General features: G+C 38.1%; 1 protein-coding gene across 1 annotated transcript; it reads right to left on the reverse strand.

Annotated features, from left to right (window-relative positions):
* Nucleotides 1–5,097: 5,097 nt before the first annotated feature.
* On the reverse strand, nucleotides 5,098–9,825 carry LOC131252887 (receptor-like cytoplasmic kinase 176). Its single transcript, XM_058253659.1, has 6 exons — nucleotides 9,619–9,825; nucleotides 7,710–8,035; nucleotides 7,181–7,316; nucleotides 6,919–7,061; nucleotides 6,631–6,754; nucleotides 5,098–5,965 (listed from the first exon to the last, which is right to left on the reverse strand). The coding sequence occupies exons 1-6, from the start codon at nucleotides 9,680–9,682 to the stop codon at nucleotides 5,493–5,495; spliced, it is 1,266 nt and encodes a 421-aa protein (XP_058109642.1). The 5' UTR covers nucleotides 9,683–9,825; the 3' UTR covers nucleotides 5,098–5,492.
* Between the last annotated feature and the right edge of the window lie 2,368 nt (nucleotides 9,826–12,193).

Below are 12,193 nucleotides of genomic sequence, written 5' to 3' on the forward strand. Positions count from 1 at the left end.
AGGGAAACAACAATATGGATGAAATTCATCTTGTCTATCAAGTAAACCACTCCTTGTTTGGCCTTGATCCAAAAATCAGGCTGATTCAATAGTCAGGTTGGCTACTCCACTACATTATACCTAAAACCTCTAAATTCACGGCTCATATATGTTCTTTCATCCTGATGAGACACATTAGATGAATGGATTGGATGGCATATAAACACAATAGCTATTAGGGCTACAACTTAGGTGGGTTGGGTTAGGTTGACAGCCAACCCCAGCCAAACCCTACCTCAAGAGTAAAAAGGCTGAAATTAAAAATCACTATGAAACTTTAAACCAGTTGTGAAATTAGTTTTCTATAGTTAATTAGTTATATCGGTTTATGCAGTTAATCAATTATATATATTTTTTGTATTATTTTCTTTTTACATTTGGTTATAACTATACAATTTAATTAATCAATTGTACATTTACAATTTTTATAAATACAATCTCACACTTCTTTGCTCTCGTATAATAAAATATTGAGAACTTGATTTTTCAAAGATCTTTTTCAATATCTTTGTTTTCAAATTCACCATGGTATCAAAGACTTTCTTTAAAAAGAAGAGCCCTCTCAAGATTAAGAATTCCAAGAAAGAGAAAGACGTCCGGTTTGGTAGAAGTTTACCCTCTTGCTTCGCTATTAGAGTGTCCAGCCTAGATATCTCATTGTCCCTTTTAGTAGAAGATAGTTCATTACCTCTCCTCAACTCCAATGATTTCGTCATTAATAGCGAATGCGATTTGTCTATTCTTAGTTTCTTTTTTTTTTTCTTCTGTCAATGTTGCAAATTATGTTTTTATAAAGCCGTCATCTTCTAATTTTCTATAATGATATATCCAAGTTATCTCTGTTGTATTTTGTTTCAAAATAAATATTAAAAATTTAATTTTCAAATTTTTTGGTTTCCTTCCACATTTGAAATTTTTTATGCTATTAAGTCGTGGGTTTTGTCCTACATCGAATTTGACAAAGAAAAATATCTTGTATATAAGATAGGCTTTTTGCCTTGGGGCTTGAGCCCCATTCAGGGGGCATGTACAAGAGTATACTCGTACTTGCGCCTTTTCATTTTAAATCAGAGAGATGTATCTGTTTCGGTTGGTTGCATTTGTTGGGTTTAAACCCAACGGATCTAACTCTTTCTAAAGGGTGCTTATGCACCACTTCGGAGTCTATGTAAAGACTTCCGATTCATATTTTAAATATACGAAAATACTTTCCTCTCTTATAAAACTCTCTCTGCTATTCTGATTTAAGAAATTTTACTGAGTTCATTGCTGAGTCAACTCAACAGTTTCGGGTTAAATTGCAAGTGGTTCAAGCCCGTGTACAGTGAGTGCACCGCTAGGACCAGGTCATAGTCGTTGTATTCTAAAGGTCGATTACTTTGGAAACCTGTTGCACTTGGAACGCTGTCCAAGGGGAGCAAATTCGATTTCAAGCCGAGTGACTCACGTCACGCCTCGACTCAATCCAATAAGTCTTCTTTCTCAAAATTTATTTTCTTTTTTTGGTTCTCGAATTTTATATAGTCTATTTAATTCAACATATATTCCAACAATCTCTCTTCTTGAAAGTGAATATTTGATGAGATTCATTGATCGAGAATATTACATGCCATAGCATATGTTAGAATCCTCTTATGATAAGGAAAATTTAATTGATCTACAATACATCTCCTGAAAGAAATCATATTGTAGAGTAAAAACCTGGATAACGAGTACTCTATCTAATGAAGCTTTGTGAATTTTTCAAATTATAGTTAGGTAAAACTAATGAAGCTTTGTGAATTTTTCAAATTATAGTTAGGTAAAACTAATGAAGCTTTGTGAATTTTTCAAATTATGGTTAGTCTAGAGTTCGCCTTTGATGCATGGAGAACTCTGGAGAAAACTTATGTAGGTAATTCTCAAGCAAGAGTATTTCAACTCACCTTATTACTTTTATGATGACGCTTGCCTAAAAACAAGTAACTTATTAACTTGAAATTTTAAAAAAGTTACTTATTTAGTGGTATCTAAACAAACCCCTGAGGGCATCAATATTTTTGTTAGAAAAAGTAACTTGAGATGCTGGAAAATGATTGGGATTTTTTTAATGAATAGATTAGTTTTTGGCCATATATGAAAAAAGTTGAGAAGGTTATATAAAAAATAAAATTAAAAAATCTCAATGTTATTTAACCATCCATGTAGGGTATACTGTCATATGTGCATGATATTCCAATCACGCACCAAGTAGGTCTATCATGGAATGTTAAAATATTAAGTATATGCAATCATTATATAGGTCGTATGATAGAAAACAATGAACATCTATTTGAAACTTTTGAATTTATGAGGGTCGTCATGTGATTTTTGGATCGGCCTAATTTTTCGGGCATTCTACTTTCTTGGTAGGACAATGAAAGTAGAACAATTCTTCTAAAAGCACTGAATAATGTAAATAAACCATAGTCCTCAATAGAAGAAATTGTAGAATAAGCATTTTCTAGAGATGGTGTAAAGGATCCGACCTCCTATATTTCCACTATAATATCCATCCACTTACATTTTAGCTTTCTCAATCCCATGGCTCCTTGAAGCATTCACACTATTGGAAGAAGATGTGTCCTTAAACGTTAGGATACATAAGAAGTGGGGCCCACCCAAGATAGAATACACTTACCATTTGATCAAATGGGTATGGAGAAATTTAAGGTGGAGGAAGGTCAATCAGAACCGTTCTTTTTCTTTTCTTTTTCTTTTTTTTTTAAAATTTTTTTTGCCATCACTCAGGTTGAATTTATTGGACGGCTATTGAGTCGAGTGTTATGATGAGTGGGCCACTGGCTGCAACCTTCGGGAAAAACGGTGATGCAATAAATTCAACAGAAAACATGATGATGTATTTCTATCCCAAACAATTCACATGAATTTCTGTGTTATCATAAAAACATTATAAAAACATTGCCAGCCATTTATTGAGCAGAAAGAGACATAATCATACCAGTGCACCCGACCTTTCACTTTCATTGCTCCTCCCAAATGAGCTGACCATTTAAGTCATCGTCCCCCGCCCTTACACCACTCATTCATGCCCATGGGACCACACAAGGTTCTTAGAATTCTCTTTTTATGGACCCCACACACCTCATACACCTCGTATGGAAATTAATACCAAGACTGCAATATTAAAACGAGGTTATCTTCACTCAGTCTACCACTTGAGAGCTATATATATATATATATAATGCATTTGGTCAAGGTAAACATGTGGACGACGTGGATATATACATTGAGTTGGGCCCTACAGTCAAGGTCTCACCCACATTGTTGGATTCTGGTCACATCGAAATGGCACTCCTCCTTACATGGCTTAATAGAAAAGTATAAATTTTCATTGAGCGATGTCAGGGGTTACAAAGAATCACAGCCCTAGGTTCTCACTTGGAGTATAGCTTGCCATTTAAATTGGCCCACACAACTGATGGGTGGGCCCATTGATTGCACCAGTGGAGCATGGGTGTCATATAATACCACCCTCATACATATCAATTTCATAATGCACATAATGCTAAAGATCAACGTTGCTAACGGCATCCACGTGTTCAAAGCCATTTGTTTAAATAAAGGTGCATTTCCCATTGGGGAAAAAAGGGAGATCTTTTCAGCCTTTTCCCATAGAAGCTCGCACTTGGATGTTGCATCTCCACCTTTTTCCATCTCCACGCCTTTTTGCCTTTTAGTGGGGAGCGGATCAGGCGAGGCCCTTGAAGTGGGCTCACCTTGATGTATGTATTTTATATCCATACCGTTCATCTGTTTTTTCAGATTATTTTAAGTGTGAGTCCTAAAATGAAGCAAATTTAATTTTTAGGTGTACTATATTATAGGAAATAGTGGTAATTGATTATTAATGAGCTACATAAGTTTCCAATCAAGCTGGTAATTATTGTTTTTACTTTCATTTAGATTTATGTGACCTATCTACAAGTTAGATGACAAATAAACATCACCAAGACATTATGATAGGACTTGGAAAGTTTTTTATAGTAATGCATTCAATCAGCACTATTTCCTGTAGTATGGTCTACTTGAGATTTGGATCTTATTCATTTTAGGCTGATGCTCTATAATAATTAGGCAATACAGATGGATGACACATATATAAAATACATACATTAGGCCTCATGAAAAGGGCCGCACCTTCTTGGGTGAGGCCAAGTCACACTTAATCAGCTCCTATTTTTAATCATGCATATTGTTCATACAGTGGGCCCCACCATGAATGACTAAATATTCAAAATTGTCCTACTCCAACTGCATACCAGACTTTTTCCCTTGGATATATGCTTTGTGAACTGTCCATGTGGAGGCTAACTAGCCAAGAGGAAAAAACAATCAATTACATTGCCTGCAACACTTGGCTATGTAGTATGACCAATAAAACAACGCGATGTGCACTTATTAGATGCAGCTTGCCACCGCAGACATTCTTGCAGCCTTGAGGTGGCCCAGTAAAAAAGTGCATGTACCCCTAATAAATGTATGTACCCTTGAGGTGGCGCAATAAAAAAATATATGTACCTTTAACAAATGTAAGTGGATAAATGCATACCCATATAAGAATGTTATGGCAAAATTAATGTCCGAAATGTAAAGATGTGCACTTGTCATATATAAGCTCAAGAAAAAAAATACGGAGCAAAATTCTCCCATGTGAAATAATGCTTTTGCCTTTTTGTTAAAGTAAAACTCTGAAAAGTTTTCATGCCACTTTTTCATTGGGTCCCAAAACAATAAGTCGGGATCCTCTGTTATCAGGTCAACAGGGAATTCCTGTTACCCTAATGGTTTGGCGTCCGAAGCTGTTTTTTATTTTTTTAGTGAGTGGTGACGTGGACCAATGGGAATTAGGGTATCAGGAATTCTCTGTTGACCTGATAACAGAGGATCCGGACTCCAAAACAATGCAAGTTTTTTTTTAGCAATGTGCTTGGTAGGACCACAAGATGAATGGCTTGGACAACTGCAAGATAAAACCCTGCATAGGTCATGCTCAGACCAATAGAACACAGACACGTGTACATTTTAAACTTATAAGCTCGATTCATTAACGCACGAGTAAGTAAAGATTACATGCAAATACAAAAGAGAATCCCAGAAAAGAGAAATGAAAGCTAACAGCTGTGGAAGAAAAACACACAGACACTCATCCATCTCTGCTTGGTAATGCAATCTTCTACCAAGGATTCTTCGATTCTACGGTTGGGAGGCAAGGTCTGTCGTGGGTTGGTCTGATCACTTCTATGGTGGGTCCCATCAACTCAGAAACATGTCAAGACCCGTTCGATTCCAGCAAAAATTGCTGTACAGTGATCAAATGGGGCATTGATCCACACTGTTCAAGCTCCTGATATTTTTCATCTCCCAAACCACCGGAAAACAAGAAAATACAAATTCATCCGTTCAATCTGCCTCTAAGCATAAAGGGGTGAAGCAGACGGCCTGGGATAAGATACCCTTGTGTCGGTCGCTTCATCTGAACTTCTTCTCCGTGACCTGTGCCCACTGCTGCTGCTGCTGCTGCTGCTGCGGTTGTGGCTGTTGGTGTCTGGTTCAGATCGTGGGCTTCTCATCATGTCTTTGGCATCCTGCAGCTGCTCCAAGGTTGCAACCACATCGTCCATGTTAGGCCTGAATTTGGCTTCCGTCGATATACACTGAAGTGCGAGAGTAGCCACTTTATGAGCTCCTCCTGTCGAATACTGCCCTTCAAGACGGGAGTCCAAGACGCGGAAGATTTTCCGCCTGTGGACCAGGAAGGGCCTGGCCCACTCTACCAGATTGTGCTCCCCAGAAGGCCGGTTCTTGTCAACAGTGCGGCGGCCAGACAGCATTTCTAGAAGGACGACTCCGAAGCTATATACGTCACTCTTGGTGGTTAGATGACCTTCAAAACCAATGTTGCTGTTTGATTAGGTGGGGACTCTTCTCGCTAGTTGTAAGAGAAATCGAGAACGCATATACAAACATTGATTACTCGAGCAATTGTGAAATGTAAGCAAAATAAAAGCATTAACATAACAAATGATGGTACTTGAGCAATCGTGAAATGTAAGCAAAATAAAAGCATGAGTGGGGTATTTGCAGATATTGCTGTTTCATGTCCACCTGGAATCAGGAGCATTTCAGCCAGTTTTGCAGCCTTTTTCAAGGTGGAGGAAACATGATAACCGGAAACTTTCATTTCGCTTCCCGCTTAAAAAGAGTTTTCATTTCATCCCCCTTTGAAGTGAAATGGATAGGACAATCCCATCTGATTAACTCAGCAGATACCCTACATGCAAACAGACCATAAGCTTGCAAGGTGTTTCTGTTCTGGGTACTACATCAGCTCCAAACATCAACAATCTGCTCTACTTTTATCATAAGAACACGCATATGGGTCTCCAGATATCAATCCATGATTCAATAATGCTACGTGGGAAGTTGCTGATCAGAATGGAAGGATAAAGGAGATTGCAAGACACAGACATGGACTGGAGTGTGTTTGCAAGAAATTACATATGGAAATGCAAATGAAGGCATACAGGGACTGCCCACTCTAAAAAATACCTGTTGCAAGATACTCAGGAGCTGCATATCCGTAGGTTCCCATGACCCTAGTAGAGACATGGCTTTTATCACCTGTTGGAGCGTCCTTTGCCAGACCAAAATCAGAAAGCTTGGCATTATAATTCTGCAATTAAAAAAATGAAAAGAAAAAGAGATGAGATTATGAAAACTGAAATGACTGAATAAATCTTTCAGAGGCTAGAGAATCAATGGTGTAAGATAAATTATCAATTTGAGAATAATACTCCAGTAGAAAGACAAACGGTAAACGACTTGTAGGTCACGTACTGAGTCCAGCAGCACGTTAGATGTCTTAAAATCCCGGTATATTACTTTTGTTTCTGCATTGTGGAGAAATGCAAGCCCCTTGGCAGCCCCAAGAGCAACCTTCATGCGAAGGTTCCAAGAAAGGGGCTGGAAATAAGTACCTCCTGCATCAACATGTCAACTACGGCATAAGAACTAAAAAACAACACACACACACACACATGAATTAATCTGGACATGCATCTAAAAATCAGATGTTGGCGGAGAATATTGAAGAACTTACTCCTAAAGAGATGATTTTCCAAACTCCCACGTGGCATGAACTCATATACGAGCAGCCGTTGCTCATCTTCGAAGCAGTAGCCAATCAAGTTCACAAGATTAGGATGGTGTAGCTGCCCCAGATAATTGACTTCTGCCTACAAATTCAAAGATACCACAGAAATTAAGCAATCTCGACATCTGAAATGCCTGTTAAAATCAAAAGCATTTGGAAAGCCATAGGCTACTCTTTAGTTGACTTGGCAAATCTAGGACAGCCCAATCCTAGCAGACTACTCATGCACAACTGCATGCATGATGACAGTGCATGCAACCTTTCTATGTCTGATGTATTAGAAAAAAAAAATGCATGCAGATGCAACCTTTCTATGTCTGATGTATTAGAAATAAAAAATAAAAAATGCATGCATATGCAACTTCTGGACACAAATGCACATACATAAAGATAAAACATCCCAATTTTGCCAGACATTAGCCAGATTACAAAGATAGTGAGAATCCAAACTCCAAATGGGCATAATGATACTCACCAACCATTCCTTATGACCCTGGTAACCATCTTGATTGAGCCTCTTCACAGCAATAACTACACCAGTGCCTGGCCTGGTTGCTGCAAATGAATTCTCATCAATCCACCCTTTAAAGACCGAACCAAATCCACCTTCTCCCAAAACGCTGTCAGGGCGGAAATTCCGGGTTGCACTTTTGAGTTCGCTAAAGGTAAAGCTTTTTAAATTGGATGACTGCAAGATCTCGCCTTCACTCCGAGGGGTTGCAGGCACAGACGCTGAAGAGACCTTGCTGCTTGAACTGCTCAGATTAGTTCCATCTTTGCTAACATATTTTGAAGTCGCTCCTGTACAATCCAATGTGCCATGAGGGAAAGAAAATGGAACTCTCACAACACAAACCGTCACCATTGTCACATCTTCCATTAAATACGCATGACACAATCAATACATGAAACATCGTGCACAAGTGATAACCAAACCCAGATCTTCCAGTGGTTTTAAGAGAAACATATCGGCAAGCCCTGATTTTTGGGTAGTAAACTCCAACTGTATAAATCCACAAATTCCAATAAATCTAACTCAAAACTACACAGTCGGGTATTTTCAGAAATCCGACTTGAAGCATGGCAACCTACAGTTTTCCAGGAAATTCAAAACCAAATTGAAGAACAATCCATATTCTGCAGTAAAGCAGACGAAAAAAATCCGCACAATAAAAAATCTAGTAGAAGTGCCTTTGGGGATGAGGCTACCACAAGAACCTCAAATTCACACCAACACGACTTGATTTGCAACAAAATCCACAGTGAATAAGAAGTCTAGAGAAAATACAACGCAGAACAGATACAAAATGCCCAACTATAGTCATTGAAAACTCTAAAACTGCAACAGAATCAACCATTTTTTGTAAAAATAAACCCAACTAAATGCAAAATGCAGGATTTTCAGTAAATTGAACACGTTTTGAAATGAAAAACACGATTTGAGGGGGAAAACCTCCAATTTCCAGAAAAGAACAAATTAAAAAATAATAATAATAATAGAAACTGATGAAGCCTGTAATTCGAACCAAAGCTCACAGAAAGTGGAAGAAAATAAACAATTTCATTAAAAATAACTCAAAATGCTTTTGAGTTGCAGAGTTTCAGCAAATACAAAGATGAAAATCTGCAGTTTTCATCAAATTCGAATCACGGAAAGGACCAAATTTGATCAATTAAAGCTCAAATCCCTAACTAAATCTTTGGTGTTTCATTGAAATGGAATTACAGGAAAATGAAGAACTTCACTAACCAAAATTTAGAAAGAAAAAAATCTACAATGCCCACAAACAAACAAAAAAAAATGTGGACTTCCATCAAATCACTGAAAAAAAAAAGCCAAACAAACAGGATCCGCAAATTTCTACTTCAATATCGAACAGCTTCAAAACGTAGATTTCAGCAAACCAGAGAAAACCGCTGATTATCATTAGACAGAACTTAACATTACCACAAAAAATACATCTACAGCATCCGCAAATCTCATCAAATCACTCAAAACCTAAACCACTGTATTCCACAAAATTTCCTTGAAAATGCAATCTCCCGTCACCACAAAACAACACAAATTTCCCTAATCACTCTTCGAACAGCACCAAAAACACCAATTTTCACGAAATCAAGAAAAAGAATCCAAATCTCCATCAAAATCAACCTCCAACAGCACCTTAACCCAAAATTTCAGCGACTCAAACTAAGAAACCGAAACTTCCACCCAAATCCAACCCGACCTTTAAAATCCCCCAAATTTCATCCAAAAAACCTCTAAAACCCCACAAATTCTGCAAAATCGATATATATATATATATATATATATATATATATATATATATATATATATATAAACACTGAGAGAGAGAGAGAGAGAGAGAGAGAGAGAGAGGAACCTGAAGACGAAACGCTATGAAATGGGCTCTCCGCCTTGATCCGAGCGCTCAAGCAAATCCCCATCTCCAAAATAACAGCTTCTTCTCTACTCCTCTTCGGCCCTCGAAGCGCGAAAACTAGGGTTTCCGAGAGAGAGAGAGAGAGAGAGAGAGAGAGAGAGAGAGAGATCCCTGAAGGAATCGGGGAAAGGGAGGGGAATCTGATGAGAGAAAAAAAAGGCTTTTCTTTTTGCTTCTGGAAAGAGAGGTTTTCACACCTACGAATTGAAGAATGGAAGTAGATTGGAATGAAAATGTAATAAAATGATGAAATGCTAGGAGAGACAATCTAGTGGGCTGTGTATGGAAACCCTTCCATACAACTAGTTGCATTTGGAATTTTTGTAATCTACATCATCTATCTGGACCGTCAATAACGTCCGTTCCATTATTTTTCCACTAATATGAAGATATCACGGTAATCGGATGGTCCTAAACATTCGTGACTTGACCTATGTTGCATGAACAATCTTGTCCGACCATTTCTTCATATCATTAATTGATTGGTTTCGATCATCCAATCAGTATTATTTTCAACTAACGGAATAAGGGTAAACTAGACCTAATGGACGGCTCAGATATCTGATACGGATAGAAAAAATTCCAGACCCAATTGGATGCATGGAAAGTTTCCAGTCTCCCAGAGCACTATAAGTTACAGTACTCCTAGTTGGGAAACGGATTAGCTACTCCCCCTGCCACCAGCCCCGGGGCTGATGGTCGGTGCTCTGTGGGCTCCACCATGATGTATGTGTTTCATCCATTCCGTTCATCTACTTTTACAGATCATTTTAGGGCAGAATCCCTAAAATTAGAGGGATATAAATCTCAAGTGGAAAACACCATAGGAAAACAATAGTGATTGGATATCCACCATTAAAATCTTACTACTGCCCACTGTATTTTTTATTTGACATCCAATCTGTTGATTAGATCATAAAGACCCAGATGAAGGGGAAAAAATAGATCGTCTTGATTCAAAACTTTTATGGCCCCCAAAAAGTTTTTAATGGTCTACGTTCATTCAACCCTGTTTCCTGTAATGTGGTCCACTTGAGATTGATATATAACTAATTTTTTGTCTCACATTATAAAATGATCTATAAAAATATATGGACGGCATGGATGAAACAAATACATCATGGTAGGGCCCACAGATTACCGACCATCAGCCATTGGCTGGTGGCACGGGGACTAGCCAATCCGTTTCCTCCTAGTTGCATGTAAACTCTTAGACAGTACAATCCATTGATCTAGACTTTTCATTAGGTCCGACTCACATTCCATGGGCGACTATACTAATATCACATTGATTTGACAAATATTGACCATTTGATCACTGGCCTCTCTAATATAAACGGCGGAGATCATTTAGCAAAAGCAGGTCCAATCAACAGATATGTCCGTCTATTTGTTAGGGCCATCATGGATTGCTTGCAAATCTAAAGAATATCTTTTGTTAGGAAACCACAACCATCCTATCCATTAGGTTGGAAAATGACGGCTAGAGAAAAAAAGGCTGAATAAGGATGGATTTGATCATGAGGCAGTGCACGTTTCACACGGTAGTGCATGAAATGCTTTCTAGACTTAATGGACGGTCCAGATCAATAGATTTGACTGTCCAAGTGAGCCTCTGCAGGTAGGAGCACTACAACTTATAGTACTCTGAGAACACTGTAGCATTTCTCATAAGCATCTCTGGTGAGTACGGAAACTTCCATGCAAGCACAGTTGCATTTGGCCTTTGTGGCGGTAAGGTTATCCATCTGAACCGTACATCAGGACCAGTCTACCATACTTTCTCTTCTGTTAAAATATCATAGAAATCAGATCTTGTAAACATCTGTGGCTAGACAGCCTAGACCTATCTTCTAAAACAATCCTGTCCATAATTTGTTATTCTGATTTACTGAACGTCCAGGATCATCCAAAATGTATGATTTTTTTCAAGATAACATGTTAAGAGTGAACTGGACCTGATTGAAGGTCCAGATGGGTGATGTGGATGTGAACGAGTCTAGATGCAACTGTATGTATGGACGGTTACGATCGGGAATCATTTATGCCGTTTATGGAATATCTTGCGAGTCTAGAACAAGCAGGGCTTTTCAGAGATTTTAAATTTTTTATCCGTTGTCATTTATTGGTACGTGACGTGCACATTTCATGGCAACGTTAGCATCCAAATGTTTTTATTTTTCCAGTAACGTGTCACTTTTCTAGAAAATCCTATCCGTAAAAAATGTGGGCCATGGACGGGTGTACATCGAGTCGAGCTGAGGCCATAACTCGGCTCGGCTCGGTCCTCGAGCTTGACTGGCCTGCGGTCAACAGCTCGAATCAGTCCAAGCCAAGTTTAAGCCAAAATTGAGCCAAGTTCACTTGTAAAGCATTTCCATAAACACCTAGAATGCACTTTCAAAATTTAGGTGTTTGTAAATTAGTAGTAATAGTTTTACAGGTATTTCACTAAGCACTTTATGAGTAACATAAAAACTTAGAAAAAATGAATATTTATTTCATATACATACCT

This window comes from Magnolia sinica, chromosome 8 (genome assembly GCF_029962835.1).
Source record: "Magnolia sinica isolate HGM2019 chromosome 8, MsV1, whole genome shotgun sequence".
In the NCBI taxonomy this organism is placed as follows: domain Eukaryota; kingdom Viridiplantae; phylum Streptophyta; class Magnoliopsida; order Magnoliales; family Magnoliaceae; genus Magnolia; species Magnolia sinica.

Coding starts and splice junctions, on each gene's coding strand:
- LOC131252887 (XM_058253659.1), bottom strand. CDS start 9,682: ATGGGGATTTGCTTGAGCGCTCGGATCAAGGCGGAGAGCCCATTTCAT. Junction 8,036..9,618: donor TCATAGCGTTTCGTCTTCAG/GTTCCTCTCTCT, acceptor TGGATTGTACAG/GAGCGACTTCAAAATATGTT. Junction 7,062..7,180: donor GGAAAATCATCTCTTTAGGA/GTAAGTTCTTCA, acceptor ATGTTGATGCAG/GAGGTACTTATTTCCAGCCC.